The sequence below is a fragment of the Botrytis sinoallii genome (assembly GCF_014898435.1).
Source record: "Botrytis sinoallii strain Bc 23 chromosome Unknown BSIN_034, whole genome shotgun sequence".
NCBI classification, from domain to species: domain Eukaryota; kingdom Fungi; phylum Ascomycota; class Leotiomycetes; order Helotiales; family Sclerotiniaceae; genus Botrytis; species Botrytis sinoallii.
Genome location: NW_024066061.1, coordinates 334,245 through 358,860, shown reverse-complemented (window position 1 = coordinate 358,860; position 24,616 = coordinate 334,245). Strand labels below are relative to the sequence as shown.

The window sequence follows — 24,616 nt, the reverse complement described above, 5'->3', positions numbered from 1 at the left end:
ACAGCCACCACCCAAGCCACACACTAGCTACGCCAATACGAAATCAACCAATAATATTAATCAATTACCTCAGATAGCCTCGTAGCTTGCTTCAGCCTCACCGCCTCGTTCTTGAAACTTTTTTGTTGCCTCATCTAAATTCGCGATGTTGATAATCTTCATGTAAAGACCAATTTAACGGCATCCTGACTTACAAGCTTTTCAACGCTCATCATCCTCAATTGCCATCGAGTCAACTATATATATTGATGTTGCGGGCATTTCCACGTTTGGGTAGGACCAATCTACTTAAATATCCGACCATTTTACAACATTCGCGGCTTCGTGAAATTCATTGTTCGCCATGTTTTAATCTACCTACAGCTTCCAAGTCCCCAGAACTCATAACGCCTACCGGTGTGGATCCTCCAGTCAAGCGAACCCGCCGGAAGGCTGTGACCTCAGGGGACATCACAGCAGAAGATGCTTTGGCAGTGGGACCAGTGAAGCGTAGACCTAGGAAATCCGTGGATGATGAAAAGGTTGATGGCAAAGACGATTCAACACTCGAGCCAGTGAAGCGCAAAAGAGGTCGGCCCAAAAAAGTGAAAGAGGTGGAGGTGAAATCAGAATTGGAACCAGTTCTCGAAGCGAAACCTGTACCAGAATTGGAAGCAGAACAAGAACCAGAATTGGAATCAGAACAAGAACCAGAATTGGTAAGGAACAGAATGAGCCGAGATAAAAATGAGAAGTCTCTGACCGACGCCCAGGAAGAAGAGCCTATAGTAAATGAAGTAGACGAAAGCGAGTTCATAAAGATTCCCTTGGACCTGAGAAAATACCTGAGAGATGCTCACATTAAAGGTTCAACCATGGGGGATAGAACACGTTCGAATATCATGAACGGAGCACTATGTGGTAAGAACTAGCCCTTTTTCGCTACGAAATTATCATTTAGTAACCTGGTCCAGATGATATCTTGGATCGTCTAAAGCCATCGCTTTTAAAGCATGTTGGCTGCGACGTCATCGACATAAATCCAGGCATTGGCTTATGGTCGTCTAAAATCCATAAAATTCTGAAACCTCGAACACATCTCCTTATGGAACCTGATGCCAAGAAGTATTATCCTTTTATCCAACCTCTTCTTGATGCGAAAGATTCTACTTATCAACACATACCAAAATCTGGAACGGTCTGGGAACATCTTGGCCAAGTTACTACTCCGGAATTCTTACCCCATCAGGTAAAACTTTCGCGAGACGATCCAAAGATCAACGAACCAAATAATACCCTTCTTGTGATTGCGAATCTTGCCCACTACCCCAGAAAGAGGTACCGCGGTTTTGAGTCCATATCACAATTAGTCCTGTATCAACTTCTTTCCGCAGCAAGATCGCATGCCTTGTTCCATCAATATGGTCTCATACGAATGCTTGTATGGATACCGGATGTAGAAAAAACGTCATGGCTGGTACGTCATGTCGCCCAGATGCGCAAAAATGCCGTGGAAGCCCAAATAACTACAGAATATATTCAAGAGATTGCAAGTTCAACTGTAGACAACCACCGATTTGTAAGAGACGCCGAGGTTGCATTAGCGAATTCCATAGATGTTGTCAGTAAGATGGATAAAATGGGCATAACGACACCCAAACACAGGCAAGGCCCAATGGAGTTCAAAGCCAGGCAGTCGCTTGCTACAGGTGGGCACAAAGTAGAAAGCGAAGATTTTAATCGCTTCAAGAGAGGCTGGTTCGATGAATTTGGGGATCTCCAGAAGCGATTGGATGAAGGGAAATTAATCAAATTTAAAGCGTCGGAAGGTGAGAAGGTCGAAAACGTTGAAAAGGACAAACGAAAGAGGGAGAAAAGACACTACACCGAAGAATATGCACGTTATACCTTCCTTAAAGCGAAGAAAAAAGTAATCAACCAACATGGAGCGCTGACACAGGATCTCATCAATGACTACAACAACATCAATCAGCTTCATAGCAAGATCTTAGACGCAGATTCGAAGTCCGAGGACACAGAGACTTCAAGAAATGAATTGGGCACAATGATCAAGACGTATGAAGACAAGATTGCCCAACTGCCTCTTGCTGCCCAAAAGATCTACAATATCAGACTCGACGGTGCGCGCATTGGTACAGAATTCGAGAAGAGACCGATGGAGCCTCTCAAAGTATATTCAAAAGAATTCAGACCTGCTTCTGAGTTGTGTCTCTTGGATATTCAGCCGCAAGCTCTTTGGCCTATCCTTCGTCAAAATTATCCCGAGAACTATGATGTCTTCGAATACATAATTGGTAATATGTACGCACATCCAATTGACACAGTCTACGACTCTTTGGAAGGATTATGGCCCGGTGCCCTGGAGCACATAGCCGGCGAATGTCCCTCGTTAATAAATCCTTCAAAAGGGGGAGCATTTGACTTGAAGCATTTGTCTGTAAGATCCCTGACAACGGAAATGTTGAAGGAGATTATGGAGGCATGGATGAAGTGGCCATTCCGCCCTAGTCGATTCGAATTAATGACTAAAAGTGGCAGTGTGGTACATGATCCAGACAGTCCAGATGAGGATGTTCTCGATGGCCCGTGAGTATAGTGCTATTCAGAATTCAAGAAAATATTTTTTAGCATAGGGCTATTTCGCTGTGTCTATTGCATTGAATCTTAGTGTTGCTAAATACCTTGTCTTAAATGCAGCCAATGTGATGGATATTATCCGGACGCACATGCAAAGAACTGATGAATTTGAAATTAGGAACATCAGGTACATCCAGTCTGAAATCCCGAAACCATACCTCCCTCCTACTGATAACGATACACGATTTTCTTGCAAAAGATTGAAGTGAAGAACCACCAGAGTATCTATGTCAGGCTTTCCAGTGATCGCACTAACACTCATGTAGAGGATAGATGGTGCTGGCATGATCAGATGTTAATTTGCCTATCACTTTCCCTCAGCTTATGTATCGCACAGGGGGTAGTTGTCGACTTGACCTAGCCTATTTCCACGACTTCTTGAATTCATGTCTACGACCGCAATTTTAAAGGAATGTTTTGATATTTTCCCTGCTTCGACTGGTAAACTATGACTTCGAAAAGGGCTGCAGTGGTCAATGACATAAATAAAACTCTCTTCATCGAAAATCGTTTAACAGTGGCCAGTTTCCAGATCACTTCATGAACAGTATCATGACTTTCTCTTCCAGTGCCTGCTTATACGTCACCATGAAAAGCGTGAATGGAGGCGATAGAAAGTCCAAAAGTCACCCCCTGCCATAACATTCACAACAGTGACCGATCTTTCAATAACCAAAAGGCAGACAACCGAGTTGCTTCTTTATGTTGAGGAGTCTGATTAAAGGTAGCCAGTGAAATTTGACAAAGCTGTCGCAACCATGCGATTTTGTTCGGTTGCATCACGCCACAAATCAGCTGGTATGTGGAATATTGATAAGCCAATGGGAATCGACTGAGATTGTATGACCGGGCGGGGAACCGTATATTTATACAACTACAAGAACTCGGTTTATCTTGGAAATATCATCTTCACATTCGCAATGGAGTTTACAAAAAAATGGGCAGATAGCCCTTTCAAACTGCTCTCAACTCCGAGGGGATCATTAGATGTATGTGCACCCAACGGCTTGATAGCGATATCAAAAACTCACATAACAACAGGGCAAACCCGAATCTTTAGCATCTCGCAATGCATCAGAAATGGCCTTACTTCATAATATTCTTCTTAGAGGTCTGAACTGCATCTATATCCAAGCGCCCAATGTGAAAGAGACCGTCGATATAGCAGATTTTATGAAATTTTGCGATGCATGGTCTTCTATTCTTCATTCCCACCATGCAGCTGAGGAAACCGTCTATTTCAGATTGCTCGATGAGCAAAGTTCCAGAAATGACGTTTTCATTAATAACCATGCTGAGCATGAGAAATTTCTCCCGGGCTTGTTTGCTTTCGATCTTTTTGTTTCGGGAGTGAAAGATGATGCGAAGCCCTTTGATGGATTCAAATTGAGGGAATTGATTGATGCTTTTGGACCGGATTTGGAGAGTCATTTACATCATGAAATTGGCGTTCTAGTGGACCTGGAAAAGGATGAGTCGATCAATTGGGAAGAATGTGGAAAGGCGATGGCTCAACATTCGAAGAAAAATGCTGATAAAGTATGATTCCTCAACTTCGGTCATGAAATTCAAACTTTGCTAATTTATCGATAGACGAGAGATGTCCCGTTCTTGATCACAAACTCAGATGTGACTTATGAGTCTGGTATTCATGGACCGAGATTCCCTCCCTTTCCGTGGTTTGTGGGATTGATATTTAGGTGGATATATATTCCGAAGTTGAAGGGAGCCTGGAGGTTCTCAAGTTGTGACGATTACGGGGTACCGAAGGAACTTCCTTTTGCATGATTAATGAGCTTGCTTGACTGTGGTTTGAGAGTGGGTATTGGTTCGAATAAGGGAAATGTGAGGGAGGACTGGACTTCGATCTTCAAGATCCGTAGACTTTGAGAGGGCAATGGCCTTGGCACGAAATGTGTGTATGTTTTGTGCATTGATTGGGTTTCGGGAAGTCTTTGAATTTGTATTTGAGTTTGTAGGTCAGCACTCTTGCGTTGGTTGGTGTTAGCTAGTGATCTCTAGGGCCAAAATGATGCTATTAATAATGAAACCCCTGGCTAAGGAACTCTAATTGCTTGTGCTACCGAAATTTTAGCTTTACACATCTTCAACATTATCACATTATCAAACACTTTCTCCATCCTCACCGAACTATATGATGAATTCTGCTATTCCTTCAGCAAGTATTTGTTCCTGATTAGTTTCTAGATATTGAGTCTTATCAATGTCGCTATTTTGTTTCCTGGACCTGGCGACTGAAATCACCATGAACAAAATCTAAGCAGCGGTGCCTGCCGTCGCTCAGTTCCTGTTTGTCACAACCTGTATGACCTTCTCGATAAGGATACGATAACAATCTACCCCACCTTTGTCATCATAGAAATACTATGCGCAACCCATCTCCAACCAGATCGACAATTGCGACAATTGAATTTCCAATACTATGGCTGCAACTACTGTACAAACGGCAGATATTGCCACTGAAAACACACGTCGTGCTGCGCAGGAAATACAAGATTATCTCCAATCACGTCTTGCAGACACCTCTGGTCCTTCCTCATTTCGATCACTTCCAATTATCGATCTGACCCCTTCATTCTCATCATCTTTAGCCGACCGTCAAGAGGTTGCGAAGAAAATCAACGAAGCATGTGCGAATGTTGGATTTTTCTACATCACAGGCCATGGAATCCCACAGCATGTTTGCGATGAAGTATTCAAGCTTTGCGAACGTTTCTTTAGTGAACTACCTCAATCCTCCAAGGACGCAATTCACATGAAGAATTCAGATCAATTCAGAGGATATGAACCGGCTAGTTACTCATCTGTGAATGATTTTCAAACCAAAGAAACAAAGGAGGCTTTCAATTGGGGTTATGAGTATGGTTTGGATCCTACCGGTGGAGACGGAAAATACGTCGAGCTTGATGGTACGACTGCTGGTGGTAAAAATCAATGGCCTAATGAATCTGAAATTCCTGGTTTCTATCAAGGCATTGCAGACTATTACGGAAGGGTACGCTGACTTGTCGAAGATTTATTTTTCATGTGTCTAATTTTGTCTCACAGATCTTGGAATTGTGCAAACACCTATTCCGCCTATTTGCCTTGTCTCTATCTCTTCCAGAAGATTATTTTGATCCACTTGTCACACATCCCGGAGGAATTGCACGACTGATAAAGTACAAGCCAAATTCGAACCCCAAACCTCTCTCAACCTCAAACGAAGAAGAGGAAGTTGGTCTTGGTGCTCACTCAGACTACGAATGTTTTACTCTCCTCCTCCAAGACTCAACTCCTGGTCTAGAGGTTCTTAGTCCGGACGGAAAATGGGTCGCTGCCGAGCCTGTTGAAGGAGGAATCGTAGTCAATGTTGGTGATTTCTTGATGCGATGGACAAATGGACTTTATAGAAGTACGATTCATAGGGTTGTTAACAGGACTGCGAAAACGCGATACTCGGTACCCCTATTTTTCTCGATTAATTATGATGAGATAGTTGAGACGTTACCGTCTTGTGTAAGTGAGGAGAATCCTTCCAAATATCCTCCGATTACTGCGGGGAAATATGTATTAGATCGTTTGGCTATGACAGTTCCTGGAAAATACTGAAATCGCGGTTGCCATGGACTTCCTTGCCTTGTTAGCGTCAATTGAAACAAAGATGTTACTACTGGTCTTGTTCTCTGAATCCAAGTTATTGAAAAAGGGGCTTCCAAATATTTACTGAGATACCATGACAACCTATTCTCTCCATTCTCAGATCTATCCACATTGCCGCACGATAGAGACACAGAGTTATCTCTCTCTTGTTCCGCTGGCCTACAGCTTAGCTTTCTGACACATTGCTTTAAATGCGGAGTTCTTATACGAAAGTGCAGTCAGCTTATTTATCATCATGTCACAACCATTCGATGATGATATCACGAATCTTCTTGCTGGCGTGTCGCATATCACTTCTAGAAGCACTCATTCTACATCATGACTCTACCTCCCACTAACTTCAATACTACCTCATGGTTAAACTATCTATGGACCAGCATATTGAAAAATTGAAATACAACTTCTTGATCGATGATCATATGAATTGGACTCGGCGTAGAGTAGATGAAAAGCATACCTGTATTAATGATGCAGTAGTCTCGCATGTAGACATAAATCAACATTCGTAAATCTGCCCGAAAGCGACATGAGATTTTGGTTTCCCATTTAATACTAAAAACATCAAATAAAGAACAGTGCAATCGTTGTTTCAAATATATGGAACTGGAATTTGAATTTAAACTATGATTAGCCGAGAAGATTTGCGACAAAGCTACCACTTCCCCTATTGAGATGATTTCGCTTCACCCATTTAGCCCATATGCACAACTTGTACATTACATATAAAAATGAAAAGTATGGGATTTGATAAGGATAATGATATGATTCCTTCCTCCCGATTTCCCGAAACGCCGTGTCCATGCATCACTCGTAACTCATCCATCTAGCATGTAGCTGCTAGTACCCTTGGTCGTATAATAACCCCCATTTGTAGATCCATCCTACATACTTGTTCCCGATAACCCACTTTCCCTCCACCAATTCCCCATCCTAAATCCCACCTCATAATATCGTCACAAATCAATCTCCCCATCCCGCATTCTTTCATGCCTTCCCCCTAATCATCCATTCTGTAAACCTGATAACTCATAATCATCATCCAGAACAAAAAGACAACCCCAATCAACATAAACGCCCATGCCGCAATCCAGCTCTGACAAATCGAGTGCTGCATCAACCACGCCAAAGTCGACGAGTAAGGGCCACTCTGCGGATTCGCCGTAACATACAAATTGCAGTTTCCATTTACGTTTCCCGTTGGGCCCCAGAGTTCAATACTCCACACAATCAATCCTACTAGCCATAATACAAAGAGTATAAAAGTCCCTAATATAACGATACCCGGAAGCAATTGACGCTGCGAGATGAGCCAGAGCATAATAAGTAGAAATACGACACCGAGGGAAGCAGAGACAACCCAGTATGGGAAATACCAGGGAACATGGAGATGTAGCTGATTTTGGACAGCGACAAAGTAGGCGGAGATACCGAGGATGGTGCAGGAAGCGATTAGCATCATGAGGATCCAGAAGTTCAATTGGAGAGGCGGCCAGCGGTATTTTGTGCGAGTGCGGGTCAGGAGGACGGTGGAGCGATCGCGGATGCCGCTTGAGGATGAGGAGAGTGTTGAGACCATTTTTGCGGTGTTTAGTTGGTAGTATTGGTTATGTCGAAGAAAGTTATGCCAAATCGAGTTCTTCTATTTCCCAGCACTCTTTTGGTAATTCTCTGTTTGTACTTCGATTATCGTCTAGCTGGTTTCCGAATTTTATGCAAACCCAATCCACAAGTTTGAAGTCGCAATTGTGTCTTCTCCAAAGAATTCCTTCTTTTCGTTCTCGACCGTTATCAAAAACTTGCGATTCCAGGACTCTTTCCTATTTATGTCCCTTCCTTTCCCTCTCACGAAAGAAATATCCAAACCCAATCTCAGTCTCGAGAAAAAATCTCGTACGATAACTCGTCCAAGCTCGTCCACGTCAATCCCCCTCGTATGTTATAATACCGGTGAATGAATGTTGTGTTGTCGTTCAATTTATTCGGTTTATGTTCCACTCAGACTCGAAAATCAGTGCACCTTGCAAGGTACTCGAACCAAGGGGACGTGCAGCTCAGAAATCTTCCGCTGGTACCTGTCTTACTTTATTTGCTGGTACCGAGATAGTTTGATTGACTGATCTCGTCGCGAAACTTTAGATGATAACTTTCGAAGTATGTATGATAGAGAAATGCAAGAAAAAACTCAGAGAAAAGAAGAAGAAAACTCGGATACCGACGCGCATTAATACACCACCCATTTTCGCGGTGTGAATAATGTAATTGGGCGCTTAGTATTGGCGGGGGGTTGGGAAGCTGGGATGAAGTGCAAGGCACAGCGCATCACTAAAGCCTAAGAAAATAATTATGAGGCTGGTAGTACTCGGGTACTCGGTATGGAAAACATTGGAGATTCGGGGCTTGAAGATCGGAGAATTGATTATATTTTTAGTAGCAGTTGTATCGGTGACGACAATGAGTTTTATCATCGGCGGTGAACTTATCAAGAGCGGGGAAATTTTGAAATGTTTTTGTATTGATTTCGTCGATGATTTGTACATCTATCTTGACTTCTTAAGCATGTGAAAGTAAAGGGATCCACCTGCCCCTCTATCCTTCTGAGTTGCGAAGTATTACCGTAAATGAAAGATCAAGTCCCATTATCTCAGGGCCACCCAAGGAATCCAATACCAAATGTATAAATAGTCAACCTCGATCTAAGGGTATATTCTTTCAAATGTCTCCTCAAGTATCCATTCCCAGTATCCGAAACACCAAGTTAAAGCAAGCTCTCACCCAAAGCACATCTAACCAAAGAGCATCCAGCTCTAACAGTTTCATGTGCTCCAATATCATTGACACCAGGTTCAAGTGTAGGGTTGACTTCCACCAAATCCATAGCGATCAAAGAACCAGTCTCGTGAACACACTCAGCAATATAATCGCCTTCTCGCAAGGTCAAACCCCCACGAACTGGTGTTCCAGTTGAAGGAGCGTATGTAGGATCAAGAGCGTCGACATCGAAGGAGAGATGGATTGGGGTATCGTTGCCGATATGACCGAGTGCCATTTCCATAACTCTGCCAATACCATGTCTGTGATAGAATGTTAGTGAGCGCGTACAGGGTAAATTAATGCGACGGGAACACAAACCTATCAATGTCATGCATACTGAATGCCTTAATTCCGTTATCACGGAGGATCTTCTTCTCTCCTCTATCAACATCTCTCAAGCCGATGTAAACAATCTTCTTTACGCTGACCATATGCTCATCCTTCAACCACCCAAAGATCTCTGGCTTCTCTTCTCGTGCGAGACGTGTTAAGAATGCAACGGGCATACCGTGAACATTTCCAGAACCCGAAGTTTCTGGGGTATTGATATCGGCATGTGCGTCAACCCAGATCAAGGCCATTTCTCTTCCTAAACGTTCACGAATTGCTTTTGCAGTTCCGGATACTGAGCCAATGGCAATAGAATGATCACCACCGAGAGTCAAGACACAACGACCCTCCTTGGCATGTTCGTAAACTTGTTCAGAAAGCTTTTGTGTGACTGCAGAGACTCCGCGAGGGTTCTTCATGTTTCGGTGATCTGGATCCTCGGTAGGAATCAACTCTTTGTAAGAATGAACAGTGTTATCATGGTGAAGTTTGTATCCTAATTCCTCTTCGAGTTGATCCAGAAGACCACTTTTGATAAGTGCTGAGGGTGCGGCATCAACTCCCGGTTTACACTGTGTTGATTAGATTAGTTGGTGGCTCTGAGAGGGAGCAGAAGAGAGAGGGGAGGGCAACTTACTTGTCCACCTGAGAATCCAACAGCGACGACACCAAGTTGATCGGCCTTTGATAAGAACTTTGGTTGAACCATTGATGTGGTAGTCATTTTGACGGAATTTGTTGTAATGTACAATAAGATGAGGTTATTGTTGGTTTAGTTTTGTACGAATTAGTTGATCTTATTAGTTGCTTGATAGTTATCGATAGCGGGGTGTTAGTGGTGGGGAGGTAGTGATAGGACCTTTTTGGGGTAGATGTGTATTAACCACTTTTTGGGGGTGAATCGAGAGATGGAATTTGAGGATTTGAGAATTTAAAATGTAATAGAAAGGGAACAGAAAGAGAAAAGGAAATGTTGAGGTATTTGTAGAAAAAGAAATTTCTCTCCAACCGCTTCTACCTTTTTTCATAAAGTAATCGGTGGGCTCTTCCAAGATTAGCTTACGGGACTCTCTAACACTTCTCTCACCCAAATTTTCCAAATTTGACCCCTAAGCGCAGGTATTCGCGAGTTCACAATCGCGTCTAACACTTAAAGGAAGTTCCTTTCCACAGTTTCCCCTAAGTGATAATATACACGAGATGAGACAGATCCCATGATAAATCGAAAAGATTAGGGGCACTAATGAGGAAAGTATTTGTAAAGGTGTCAAGAAACCTTCGGAGTAACACGGAAACGAGCAACTTTGACGCTTTTGATGATTTGAATGTAATGGCATGGTGACATTGACATTGTGGTGATGTTGATCGGTACTCATTTGATTGAATTTGGACAAGATGAATCTCATGGCGATGACTTGGTTTGACTCGACAATGGGTCCGAGAGTTCCAAGAGGATCATGATTCAGATGATCGATTGTAGGAATGTTTATTCACGATGAGAAACAAGAGATCTAAACTCTTCTCATAAACCATTCCTCACTCAACGTGAAGAGGAGGTTTCAAAGAGGTTTAAGTCATTGTATTCCGTTTATGATTTTCACATGAATGAGGGGAATTATGAGGGGAACGTCTATTGAGGCTTAGCGTCAAGATCATGTGTTGGCTACTCTTCCTTTCGGCTTTAAGATAACAGCACTGTCATCCATTGAATCAATCCAAAGCAAAGCACATCGAATATTCACATCCAAAGAGTAATTGAAGATGCTACCATGTCTTTACTTTTATACTTAAAGGATTGCAAGGAAAGATTAAAGGAACCCGAGAATTATTCCATCGTTCAAAGCATATAACAGAAATAGAAGTCGAGCTTTCTACCTTAAAGCCACCCATTCAAGGAAATGGAACTGTTGGTACTAGCACGGGGACCAGAAGAATCTCCAAACTCGGAGGGGAACCTTGAAGATATTCTCAAATCGAATAATCCACTCTTTTTTGAAGAGCTTTTGACCTCAATTTCTTGTCTGGTCTCTTGGTGGAAAGTACTACATCGCCCTCATAAAACATGAACCATAATACTTTGCTGGGTCGTTCACTTCGTTGACGGTGAATTACGGGTATTCACAAAATCTATCGAATTAGTACGGTAGTTGAACACATAAAGTCTCCGAGAATCTGAGGACGCCTGCGCTCTTGTACTCTTCGAGCATCTCGGGAAACATTATTTCGAGCACCATCAGCGTGCATTTTGATACTCACCCCCAAATCAACATGGAGGCAAGCCATGGTCCAGAGGGTCGCAAAGTTCTTAAAACAACCATTAATAACCTCGAATACCTCTATGACGGCGAGAACGTTACGTGTTTTGGACACAAGTTCATGGAGCTATGTCTTGGCGATGACAATCGTAACAGACCTGTTGAGTTCTGGAAGGCTCAACTCGCATTTCGAGGCTTTTCACCAAGAGGAAACGATATCAAGGCTCTCAAGCAACGTCTGGTTAATTCTAATACCGTCCAACCGGATACCATGGTCAAGCAAGGCATCCAGAAAATGATGAGGGCCTATCGCAAGAAGGATCGTGAAAATGAGGAGCCAGTGCACCAAGCTCGACAGGCTCGACACGTGGAAGAGGGTGATCGGGAAGAATATGAAGATTCTGATGAAGAACCTTTGGAAGACAATGAGGAAGAAAACAATGGCGAGGGAGAAGATGACGAGGGAGAAGATGACGAGGGAGAAGATGACGAGGGAGAAAATGGTGCCGAGACAGATAAAGATTCTGAAGAATACGACAACGATGCTGATGATTCCGACGAGGAGCTTAACGATGGACCATGGGATATCACCGGACACTGGGAATTGGAATGCAAAACTATGTCTTCAAACTACAGTCAATCGAAATCATACACCTTTGACATCTTCTCTGCACCACGCGGACAAGCCCGGCAAGTCTTCGGCCGTTTCAACCTTGGGAAATTCAAGGGTATAATCCGGTTTGCTCGTGGACGCAACTCTGCCGATCGAAACGAATATCTTCTCAATCAGCAATTCGATCCATGGACTGCGGATAATACAAGACTCTATCGATGGAGAGGCAAAGATTGTCAGGACATCATTCAACTCGGCTCTGATTCACGTTCTTACACAATGACATTCTCGCGCGGCGTTAAAAGAGTCAACGGTGTCTGGGGCACACACGATGGGGATCCAGGAACTGTGGAATTTACTGGGCGAAAGGTCTCGGAGGAAGACATATTTTCTGGGAGTGGGATTTTACACGAGTGGACGAATCACAATCAGCATGCGTATGATGCAGCTAATAGGGCAAGATGGAGATGATGCATTGTGAGGATATAATGCGAGACGTAGATTGACTGACGGACTTTTGTTTATCACTGTGGATAAGAGCCGATATTGAGTTGATAGCAGGCATGTTGGTGATGATAGACAGTAATCAATGGATGGGTTAACAATGGGTTGCGGTAGTTCTATAGTGGAATATCGTGGCATGTAGATGGGTCAATAGTAGTGACAACAGATTCATTGGTACCAGAAGCATAGCTGACTTGACAATTACCATGGAAAACTTCGTATTCTCATGATCCTGTTCCGCCCTTGTTTTGCGAGTCGAACCTAATCATTCAACTCGGTGAATCTCACATGACGACAAAAGCTTTTCGAGATGGATCAAATTCGCCATGTCTAAACCTCACAGAGGTCACAGGATACATTTACAAAAATCTTTCCCATGTCAGTCAAAATTTATACTTTTCATATCGATAATTCTAATTCAAAACGACGTTCCTAAGTTTGTACATAGACTTGTAACGCTACTAACGAACCCATTCATTAAAATCTGGGTTTCGGGCATACTCGCTTTCCGATGTTTTCTGGAACAAAAGTGATCTATGCAAAAGTACCTAATGGGTAGTTCCTTTTTCGGCGATTTCGACTGTCTTTGCAAGTACCCCATTCTCTTAAGCTCTATTTATGATACATTGATGCTTTTTGATTTCATAAAAGTCAGTATGTCAATGATAGGGAATAGATATATTATGATCGAGCTTTTATCGGACAGGTTTCCATAAATGACGTGTCATTTGCGTTCTGTCTGCCTTCGCTATGTGAGTGGTCAACAAGAAGGTTACATCACGATATAGCCTTATCAGCAGCGCTTACAATTGCATCTGCATTTCTTTCTTATACTCAATTATTCAATGATTCGATATTTAAAGTCTCAATCTTTAAATCGAAATACTAATATCAATTTGCTAAATCGACAATACTAGTTTTGCTTTTGATAAATCATCTAAAATCTATTATTATATCCGTTATACACCTCTTGCGATGCAAACCTAATGGCGAGATAGTCTTTCACGAATATATAAATAACAATATACCTGCCTATGCAATACTTTTTTATATCTAAAAAGCAGAGGAGGTTGTCTATCAAGACTTAAAGAAAAGCAAGAACAAGAGTAAGACTGTGAATAAAGCTAGATGGAAAAAGATACAATTCTATACAAAACAAACTGCAATATATAAATTAGAATACTTTGAATTGATACATACTATATCAATAAGAAAAATGCAGTCGAGCTTGGTATCACAATAAACTCCATGTTTCAGTAGTATCAGAACGCAGTATACTACTACATCTATCTTTCAAATATCTCCAAGCCCAAAACTGGGGTGGATAACCAGAGAGCTTAGGAGGGAACTTTCCAGAAGAGCTATTGGTTTACTTGAGGCTGAACATTTCAAAAGCTTGTTATACTAAAATTGATAGAATTCTTTAGCTCGGAAAGTAGGCGACTTAGAACCAAATTATTGCTTGAATCTGAGATATACGAAATAACTAATATCGCAAAAAAAGCTCTTCAAGATTATGTATTATCAAATTTTAATATCAAAGAACAATAATCTTAAACAAAGCACTATAAAAGAAAATAAAGCCTATTGCTTAATTAAGATCTTCGATATATCTATAATACCAAATTACAGCGAGAGAAGAAACCAGGCATTCAGGCGACTAGAGGATGAGATTCAAAGAATGTACAAGAATGAGTTTTTGACATGAATGTGCTAGCCAAAGAGACGAAACTGATGAGGACAAGGGTCAATTTTGAGCAATTTGCTGTTGGGCTTAATATCATATTATTTCCTGAAGCTATATAATTTGTTACTAAAGAAAAAAAAACTATCTGAAATATACAAATTACTTTAAGATTATAAAAGTCGATTCTTTATCATTTTTTAAGATCTTGAGGATATGAGTAAGACTTAATTAGTAATTCAATATATCAAATACTATAAAAGAAATTTATAAAAATCTTTTAGTTAAATGCTAATAATAAAAACTTATTCAAACTAAATTTTCAGAATATTGCTCAGTAGATTTTGAGATATCATTTTTTTATTATTATTATTATTTCTTATATAAACCAAAATAATAATTTTAATGAAATTGTTATTATAATCAAGAACTAACTTAATTTCTTGTAAAACATAAAGTAGCTAATAATCTATAATAACTTTGACAATCCTAAGATATATAATAATCCCGATACTTTAATAATCGATATACATAGTTCCTCCCTCAATTTGATTATAGCTCGATTATCATCATAATACGATTATCGCAAATTAGGCAAAATACAAGAATTTATATTCAAAAAATATCAGATATCAGGGAAGATCTTGAAATAATATTTAATATATCAGGATATAAGGAATTAAAAATAGTATATCGATACAATTTGTATTAGAAGTAAAAACTATACTAATAAGTGTTAAAAGGAATAGAAGTTACCGGTGCTAAGCACGTGTAGTGATTAGTAATACACTTACCTAAACGGCTAGATTAGACGAACCATAGACAGGCATATTGATCCCCTCATATAATACTACGGGGAGATCAATATGCTTACACGCGAAACTATATAGTCAATATAGAGGCCTCTTCCACCCAATCTTCTAATAATAAGCTAGATTCTGATATTATAGTTTTTGTTAAGAACTTAATAGTTTGTTGCTTGCTTATTTATAGTAAGATTATATCTTGAATATATAACATAAGCTTTTCGGATTATCTTCAGCTTTATAAAACATTATAGCTGAAGCTTTAGATAATAAGCTTTCTATTAAATTCTTATATAAATCGTATACTATAATAATATATAGATTACTTTCAATTAGATCCAATAGTAGAATCCAGTATCAATATAGTTACTCAAGCTATTATTTATTTATTTATTTATATTAATTAACATCTGTTTTGGACCTCCCTAAGGGTATTTAAACATGCTAAGATAAGGAACTATTTGAACGGTATAATCATCGCAACCGAATTAGCAATTTAACTTCAATGCCAGGGGTTATTCGCTTCTTTGCGGGTGTGATCCGCTTCTGTTTCCAAAAAGAATATTTGATTCGAATTGTTATTGAAGTAAAGCTTGGTTTCTGGATAGATAGGCTCGTTGTGGGCTTCAATCCCTATAATAAAGAAGAAGAAGTAAGAGTGGATTGCTATTTGTTTAGTCAAACAGTAAGGCTTTTATATTGTATATTGGATTTGCGATTTTTTGAAATGTAGTATATTCGAGTGATTAATTGAGTGGTGAGTTTATAAAGAGTGAACAGTAAGTTTTGTTAAAAAGATTATTGCTTTTTAAAGGTTCTTTAATAGTTAGAATAGATTTGAATATAGAATTCTAAATCGGTAATCAATTAAATAAGCTTGCTAGGTATATATAAGAGTTTCTTGATATATATAATCGCCTGCTTATTAGATTGTATTTCTATAGGAGCAAGAAACCAATCTGAACACTTTAGATTGTTTATAGTATATTTAAAGAAGTAATATAATTCCTTAGTACTGCCGCATAAGCAATCCAGCTTATTGTTTTGATAACCAAATCGCTAATAATAAGTAGTGTAATTACTGTGACCTGTTTTTATAACTATTAATCGATATAAAACTACTCTTATAGAATTAATTTCTTTAGCTCCTTTATATTATATCTAGAAGACCACTCCTTATAATCCACAAGAAAGAAAAGTTCATCTCTTCCCATCAGATAGATTTTGTATATAAATACTTCTAATAAACAATCATTCAAATCCTACTGATTGTTGATAGTTTGTTGATTGCTTAGTCCATAAGCCCAATTGCATCTATATTTGCTTAAGCGATTGCTTCCTTATTACCTTCAATCTTTATATATCCAGATAACCACTTTATCTTGATATCGAATTGTTTCATTACTTTATAATATTTATAAAAAGTCTATTACATTATAAACAATACATTTCCATATATACTCCAAATAATCGATGTACTATTAATATATATCCAAATCCAATTATTTAGAGGATCTTCAAGCATAATAATTAGATACTCCAATCCGTATCATACTCCTATCGCTTTTATATCAAATTGTTGGAAATCACATGTGTAGCACGTGTGTGGCACGTGCACACCACTATAAAACTCCTTCGGACTTCCCGGATATATAGATCTGATATACATATTTCAATATATCCACTCCTTATGTATAACTTGCTGTTTATTTCTGATAGGTTATAAGCACCGTATTATTATAAGCTTTATTTTATAATTCTCTGTATCTCTTGAGTCTCGAGTTCTCATTTCCTTATAGTTATTCTCACTTTTGATTATTATAGCAAGCCAGACCACTATTGATATAATTCAAACAAAATGAGGAATACTAGTCACTTTTTAATGATTATAACTGGATAGACTTCTATAAAGCTATTCGAACTACTATGATAGTAGTATCTGCACTATCTCTGTATATAAGGAGAAGCATAAGACTAGTAAGCAGTCAAGCCGACATCGCTGAATAGATAGAAAAGCAGGAATTACATTCTCTATTATCAATTCCTATATTATTTTTATATACCATTCTCAACTTATATATACAATCGATATAAAAGATATTATAAGAATCTGAGTAAAACTCTTAACGTTTAATAATAATACAAATCTTTAATATACTTAGAATCTCTAATAATAATTCATTATAAGCAATTCAATTCTAAAACAAAAACGATTCATTCTTTTTCAATTAACTCCTCAACTATTAATATAAATTATCTATAACAATATAATCTCTATCTGAAATAAAGATTTACTTTTATCTTTTGAATATACTATTAGATATAGAAGTCTGATAGATATAGTAAAACTTTATTATATCATCAAATATAAATATACAAAATGCACTATATACTTTATAACAAGTTAAAAGAATTCCTTGAGGTATAACAAGTTATTCAGTAATAGTTAATACTATATAGGGAAATATAAAAGAAAGAGATAATAAAAGAGCTTAAGGAAGAAACAGAAAAGGATGTGGAGAATATTATAAAAATAAAAGAAAATATATATTTAAGAAAAGCAATAATACTTCATTAAGTTCTAGCAAAACTATTAAGACTGGATTTATACTTACAAATTCTATAGAAGAAAGAATATTCTTAGATATTTGTTGGAAGTATAATAAAGTCAGAAAAGCCTAATATTCAAATAAAAATATTAAGAATAATAGTTTATATAAGTAGTTATCAATTTAAGTGGATTTATTATAGGAATATAGTAACCCTATGCATACAAAATCAGGATCTCAAATACAACGATTATAACAAATCATATTGAAGGAATCTTACAATACCATGATATCGTTAATGTACGGTTGTAAGCAACCTAATCGCACCGCCGAACACATCGAATCGCAATCCAATCACTTTAATGACAACAATGATGATCATATTAATAACTAAAGCAATGGAAATAGCGATATATGATTTATCTATAAAAACAATAACCGATTAATTCTATAAAGAGAATAGAAAGCAACAAATAACCCTAAAGATCACAAGTATGATCGATGTGTGTATTAAAACCCTGAGTAAGACAGAACTAAGCTATGCCGATACGCTGAAGTCTGCATACATCGATAGCATAATCAAGACTATAAGATAAAGCCGGGTCTATACAAAGAATCTCTATATTAATTACAAAAGCAATCCTAAAGGGGAACTGCTAAATCCTATACTAATACACTCAAGACTGGAGAGGCACCTCAAATATTGAAAGGCGTTAAGACGAGCATGTCCAAAATAACAAAAACGATATAGAAATGCAAATAACGAAAGCGAAATAGCCGCATAATCCTTATAAAGATAAGAAATAGGTAATAAATAATTGTTAATAATCTCTTCGAATTATGACTGAAGATTATAAAAGCAGTTTTCTGGATTAAGGCTCGAACTAATCCTTTTGTTTTATTATAACAAAATAAAATAAATTCTGGAATATAAAACACTAAAGGAATACAAGAATCTCTTACAAGATGAAAATCATATATAGCTAATCACTATACTTAATATAGATAATACTCAAGCCATAAAGATCTGGTATAACTATATTGTACCTCAAATCCCTTATAACACATTGGGCATGCTTACAATACTCCTAGATACGATTATTCGAAAAGAGATTAAGGTATAGGTAGGAAAGAAATCAATATAATATAAAGTCTCTAAATATAGAATAAACCCTTTTATAGGGAGGGCTAATTGAATTATTAATTTCAAAAAGACAATAAAATCATTCTAGTTATTTAATATCAATAAATACTCGAAGTCTCTTAATAAATCGCAACGCCCTCAATTATAATAGTATTCTAATGGGTACTAGCTATACTGTAACCCGTATATATATTATCACCCCGCTTGCTACTCTAGATATAGCGAATTGATTGCTAAATATACCAATAGAAAGATTTTATAAGTAATATCAAATGAATATTCAATATACAGAATGCTTAGGATTCTTTCGATCTGCATATAGCAATTGCCTAGTGGCATTATGATTAGTTAATGGAAAACTGATTAGGCCTTATTTATTGATAAGTAAGAGAAGTCAGGACTGCTGGTTGAAAAAAGACTCAAGAAACATATAAGGAAAAGGCACTTACTTTAATACCAGTCAAACAGCTCCAAGTGATTATCCTCAAACCCTTTGTACCGAAAGTCTGTATTATTGCCTACAAAAACGAATAGTAATTGATAAACCGATTATTCAAACGGGCCTGATTAGGGAGAACCCCTCCAACAATCCGATTCCACACTTTGGGCTGTAATCCTTTACATTGTGCTAACAAAGGGATAAACTATAATATAGCAACTATAACTGAAAAAGCCTTCTCACCTCCCAACTCTGAAATGAATGAGGAGAGTGAGTCAAATATTAACGAAACTGTTATTATTCCTGTATAAATCATACAATTAGTACAAACTCAATAGAGGGAAGAGGGTTTACAATCACATAGGCAAATATAGAGCGCGAATACTCCAATCATATTATTCTCTTATAGATTGCTGGAGAGGCTAATATGAATATTATCTATATTCAAGAACTTCAACTATACAATAATTCGACAACCAAAATCATACCGTATATAACCGATACCAGCCGATCGACATCTGGGGAGCAGCTGATAACTTTGAGTAATAGGCTACAAGTGATTATCTATATATGAAAAGAAGACAATTTGAAGATTAAACAAATAAGATAGATTAGAAATAGAAATCTACTTTAAATCAATATTAATAAATATTCGATTCTCAATATCTATTACATCCCACTCGATCTATAATAATAAAATATATACTTAAACTAAAGATCGCTTAAGGACTAATATGATTATTGGAGATAATGTTCAATATTAAATATAATCTATAGGAACCCAGAATAGCAATTATTAATCAAGGTAACACACTTATATAATAAACTATTAAACAAAGAATAGAATATATTGAGACTCCCTAATGCTTCTATATATATAAAAGAATATATTCTAGATCTAATCTTTTTCTAATCTAATTATCACTATAATGAATGATTAATGCCAATTTGTACCAATAGCTCTAATTAACACTACTCACATTATTACTATCTCGAATAAGGGAATCTCTAACTACAACAAGCGTATATCCGGATATACAATTCAGATTTACTTTACCTAATAAATATAATAGTTAATTGCTTAACAAACCTCTAGAACCCGAATCTCGATTTATTTATAATATCAATAGATTAATCGCTAAACTTATAAGTACACTAAGTGCTTTTGTAATAACTATAAAGCAGAAAGGCTGTAAACCCTACCGATCATCTCCATAGTGAACCGACGAGTGTAAGGAGGCATATCGAATATATATACAAGCCAGAAGAACTGGAACTACTAACAGAATAGCAATTACCCAGCAGAACCTATAGAGGGTTGTGCAGCATCGAAACAAGCCTATTGAAATTAAGCGTTTGAATGATATACAGAATGATTAGGAATTATACAAAGTTATAAATTAGTATAAGCTGATTCTAGAAATAAACTTCAAGGCCTTTTCTCTAATGATCGAAGACTAGGAGATACTGATACCAGGGAAAAAGCCGAAGTACTCTTTACAATAATACTCAATCACTTTAAAGTATTAGATAATTTACAATATAACCCTTTATAGGAATAGGGCTATTAGACAATCTTACTATAAAAAAGAATAATCACTATAAAGAAAGTGAAAAAATATATAATAAAAGTCAGGAGTATGTTATCCGGAGTCAATTGAATAATTGTTTGTTTTTTTAAAGTATACTAGCCTAATATAAAAAGTGTAATATATAAGATTTTCGCAGTTTACCTTAAATTTAGCTATTATTTTAACAAATGAAACTTATTGAAATAATTATACTACTCAAGATTGATAAAAAGAATAGAATATCCCTGAGATTGTAGAGACTGATTATATTAATATTATATATTAGAAAAAAACTAGAAAGATATATTGCTAGTTAAATTATATGAATAATTATAAGATACAATATTATTAGCCTTCAATATTGCAAAGTATTATTGAAAAGAGTTAATATTAATCTTATAGCTGTCTTTATTTATAATACTAAGCATACTTTAATAATTAGTAAAGTAATTATACTAATAATAATAGATATATAAAGTATTTATAATATACTTCTTAAAGATAACTTTTATAATATATAAAGAAACAGAATTGACCTATAGCATTCTTGCGATTTATTGATTTATTTCTAACTAGGAGATATATATATATAAGGCTTAAGGGAATCATAATATAGAATTTCCTAATCATATACAATACCCCCTAGGGATTGCTATTTTCCCTTATTCTATATACCCTCTATTTTACTAAACTTTTAATCAAGATAGAGCACAATACTTTGGATATACTAATAATATAGCTATATATTATATATCTAAGAACCTATTTACAAATATATATATGCTCCATTAAACCATTTAATATATCCTATAATAAAGAAATTAGAATAAGGTCTTTTTTGCTTTGAAAAAGTTTGAGCTATTTTATATATCAAGAAAATATAAAATTACAAACCCAGCTATAAAAATAAATCGGGATCTAGTTATTATACTAATCCCTTTAAAGCTTATCAACAAAGTATAACCAATCTTATACTAATTTAACATCTTTTTTGATCGGCATTTAATGTTTTTATAGTATATCAAAACGCGTATTGCGAAAGCTATGCATATTATATCCTATATCCAATCAATAGTTATATAGCCTATGAACCATTTGCAGTCTATTATGAAAAGCAATTATTATCTATATATTCCCTATCGCTCTCTTTAATTCCGAAGTATAATTCAATGGGCTATACAAACAACACCCAAATACAGGTCATATTCCGATTGGTATTGGGATCAAGAAATATGTTAATCTAATTAACAAGATGATTTATAATATGGTATAGGGAGCTTTATCTGTTTACAAGATGATCCCAACGATTACACTTTTTGTAGAAGCTAGTTTTCCAATTGGAATTGTTATACTAAAGTAAATATCGTACAGGACAATAGCATATCACGATGGAGGGGAATGATTGGACAATAATGGTATAAGTATAAGAATGTGTATATCTCCTCATCTACAGTTAGAACTGATCTCTTCTCGTAGAGAAGAGATCGGATTATATACTGGGTGATCTTCGGGTACCGATCACGGGAGCGGTGATCGGTCCTGCGGCCGATCCGGTTATCGTTGTTCCGCTCCGGAGTATTCTATATAATGAATACCTGATCATCACATGATCTGATCCACGTGGTCTACAACACCGTTTCCGTCACACACCCCCCAGATCGCGATGATCTGCATAAACAAACAAAGGAAATTAGCGCAGTTGCGCCTTGTTGGAGCCTCAATGTGGTCTAGATCATACAATGAAACCATCTTATCCCTACCATGGCAGGGCTTTGATGTCCATTCCCTATGATCGGTATGAGAGTGTGATACAAAGGAAATTTTGACGCGCCCCTAGCCGTCGGTAAGTCGTTTGATTCAGGCATTATGGGGTGATATCTCTCATTTTCCACCATATTGCCTGAAAATTTTCAAAGGATCGCGGGTAGATGCTTTCTTGAAGCCTCACTTCGCTACGTATGCCTGCTGATCTGCCGTTACAAACAGAGAATACAGGTTCTGATCCTCGTATCCGCGGATGTATGCTGCAATGTCAGCATTGTTATCCGGATAGGGTAATTGAATTGATGATCATAACAATGGTGGCGTTAGGTTGCCAGAGACATTCAGGAGGTCCAGGCGATCTCTGATCAAGTGATCTTGCCCACGTGCAGGGCAGATGTGATCTATAATACACGCCCTTTCCTTCGAACTCTTCTTTCTCTAGACATCAACACCATCATGTTTTGTTTCCTTTCGAATGGATCACCCGTCTCCTGACAAACGTGGTCCTGGTCGGCCCAAAAACCCTGAAAAGACAGGGCGCCGTGGTCGGCCAAGAAAGCATCCCTCTGCTGTTCCTTCTTCTCCTTCTACTCATGATGAGTTCTCTTCTGAACCTGCATTTGAGCGTGGTTCACTTCCACCCCCAAGGTCCCCTGCTCCGGCAGCGACTAATCCTCCGGCAACACCATTGACTGCTCGTCCGAGTGGTCTTGCTACCGTTGATCCTGTCCCTGCTCCTGTGAGCCCTGCTGCTGATCGACCGTTGACTCAGCAGCCACTTCTTCCCGAAACCTTCCTGGAAATCCCTCGATTGGTTTTCCTCAACTGCTCCCTTCTGCTCTGCCGTCGAATGATGGCCTTGCCGATCCCAACTATGCTGCCTTCCTTGCTTGGATGCATCAAGCCCGCCAACACCCTCCACTAGGAAGTGCTATTAAACCCCGTATTTCCTTTTGCCCCTGTTGTTGTTACTCCCCCTGTTCCTGTTCCTGTTGCTACACAACAAGGATCTCTGCCTGTAGCCCCACTAGAAGTAGGTATTGTCATTGCCCCTGGGTTGACCACGTGCTGATTCGAAACTAGACATGGTCCGCTCGAAAGCATGCCTTGTGTGGTACTGCCCCGGGAGTTTGTCGTGACAATCCTGAATTGTGTTCCTTCTATGGCTTGGAAGGAGTGATTGTTCCTGGTTCTCAAGAGGCTATTGCGATTCCCGCAGGATCAAGGGAGGGTTGCCAACTGGTCAAGATCAAGTGTGAGGATCCGGATGACTTCGGAATCCCCAATCCTCTCGATGGCCGATCTGGGTTGATCACCGCCGCGCCTGCTAAGCACCGTCCTTCTCGCGATCCGGACAGCTACTTTCGCGCTCCCTCTCCCTCGCACAACAGTCCCGATGAGCATGGGTTCTACGATCTCCGTACTTCCGATAGTGATCCCGATGACGACTTGCCTCTTGCAGATCTTCAGTACATGAGGACTGAAAGTGATCCGCCAAGGGCGTCTGCCAAAGCTCGGTCCTCACAACCTGACGAGTTCACCAAAGGGCCAGTGAACGATCGTCCGTGTCTTGGCTGCATAAAGTCCTTGGTCTCTGGGCAAACGAAGACCTCAGGTGATTGCCACAAGGATCTCGGCCGCACCAAGAGCACTCGTTGCTGGAGTTGCAAAACACACGTGTGTGAGGTCGCTTCGGATGCCATAGTCTCTGTGGGAAAACTTTGTGCCGATGCTTACAAGGCACAGGATAAAAAGGTATGTACTTACTTCCACCCCCGATCGATCATGGTGTTGATAGCCAAGCTAGAGACTGGAAAAGCTCCGCGGAACCCTTCGAGAGCTCCTA

General features: G+C 38.3%; 6 protein-coding genes across 6 annotated transcripts; 4 read left to right on the top strand and 2 right to left on the bottom strand.

Annotated features, from left to right (window-relative positions):
- Window positions 1-248: 248 nt before the first annotated feature.
- On the top strand, window positions 249-2,590 carry EAF02_011688 (uncharacterized protein; the record flags this gene model as incomplete). Its single annotated transcript, XM_038907735.1, has 3 exons — window positions 249-698; window positions 753-900; window positions 954-2,590. 3 exons carry the CDS (start codon window positions 249-251, stop codon window positions 2,588-2,590), a joined length of 2,235 nt encoding a protein of 744 aa, XP_038752552.1.
- A 967-nt stretch (window positions 2,591-3,557) lies between these two features.
- On the top strand, window positions 3,558-4,425 carry EAF02_011687 (uncharacterized protein; the record flags this gene model as incomplete). The annotated part of the gene is made up of 3 exons (XM_038907734.1): window positions 3,558-3,626; window positions 3,679-4,176; window positions 4,231-4,425. The coding sequence occupies 3 exons, from the start codon at window positions 3,558-3,560 to the stop codon at window positions 4,423-4,425; spliced, it is 762 nt and encodes a 253-aa protein (XP_038752551.1).
- A 387-nt stretch (window positions 4,426-4,812) lies between these two features.
- Window positions 4,813-6,354, top strand: EAF02_011686 (uncharacterized protein). The gene is made up of 2 exons (XM_038907733.1): window positions 4,813-5,653; window positions 5,707-6,354. The coding sequence occupies exons 1-2, from the start codon at window positions 5,081-5,083 to the stop codon at window positions 6,247-6,249; spliced, it is 1,116 nt and encodes a 371-aa protein (XP_038752550.1). The 5' UTR covers window positions 4,813-5,080; the 3' UTR covers window positions 6,250-6,354.
- Window positions 6,355-7,297: 943 nt separating this feature from the next.
- On the bottom strand, window positions 7,298-7,876 carry EAF02_011685 (uncharacterized protein; the record flags this gene model as incomplete). Its single annotated transcript, XM_038907732.1, has 1 exon — window positions 7,298-7,876. One exon carries the CDS (start codon window positions 7,874-7,876, stop codon window positions 7,298-7,300), a length of 579 nt encoding a protein of 192 aa, XP_038752549.1.
- Window positions 7,877-8,751: 875 nt separating this feature from the next.
- EAF02_011684 (uncharacterized protein) lies at window positions 8,752-10,416 on the bottom strand. The gene is made up of 3 exons (XM_038907731.1): window positions 10,079-10,416; window positions 9,430-10,013; window positions 8,752-9,371 (listed from the first exon to the last, which is right to left on the bottom strand). Exons 1-3 carry the CDS (start codon window positions 10,163-10,165, stop codon window positions 9,056-9,058), a joined length of 987 nt encoding a protein of 328 aa, XP_038752548.1. The 5' UTR covers window positions 10,166-10,416; the 3' UTR covers window positions 8,752-9,055.
- A 1,293-nt stretch (window positions 10,417-11,709) lies between these two features.
- Window positions 11,710-12,780, top strand: EAF02_011683 (uncharacterized protein; the record flags this gene model as incomplete). Its single annotated transcript, XM_038907730.1, has 1 exon — window positions 11,710-12,780. One exon carries the CDS (start codon window positions 11,710-11,712, stop codon window positions 12,778-12,780), a length of 1,071 nt encoding a protein of 356 aa, XP_038752547.1.
- Between the last annotated feature and the right edge of the window lie 11,836 nt (window positions 12,781-24,616).

Excerpts from the sequence above, each read along its gene's own strand:
- EAF02_011686 (XM_038907733.1), top strand. The coding sequence starts at position 5,081 with ATGGCTGCAACTACTGTACAAACGGCAGATATTGCCACTGAAAACACA. Across the intron at positions 5,654-5,706 it reads TTGCAGACTATTACGGAAGG|ATCTTGGAATTGTGCAAACA; the intron begins GTACGCTGACTT and ends TTTGTCTCACAG.
- EAF02_011684 (XM_038907731.1), bottom strand. The coding sequence starts at position 10,165 with ATGACTACCACATCAATGGTTCAACCAAAGTTCTTATCAAAGGCCGAT. Across the intron at positions 10,014-10,078 it reads TTGGATTCTCAGGTGGACAA|TGTAAACCGGGAGTTGATGC; the intron begins GTAAGTTGCCCT and ends TAATCAACACAG. Across the intron at positions 9,372-9,429 it reads AGTATGCATGACATTGATAG|ACATGGTATTGGCAGAGTTA; the intron begins GTTTGTGTTCCC and ends ATTCTATCACAG.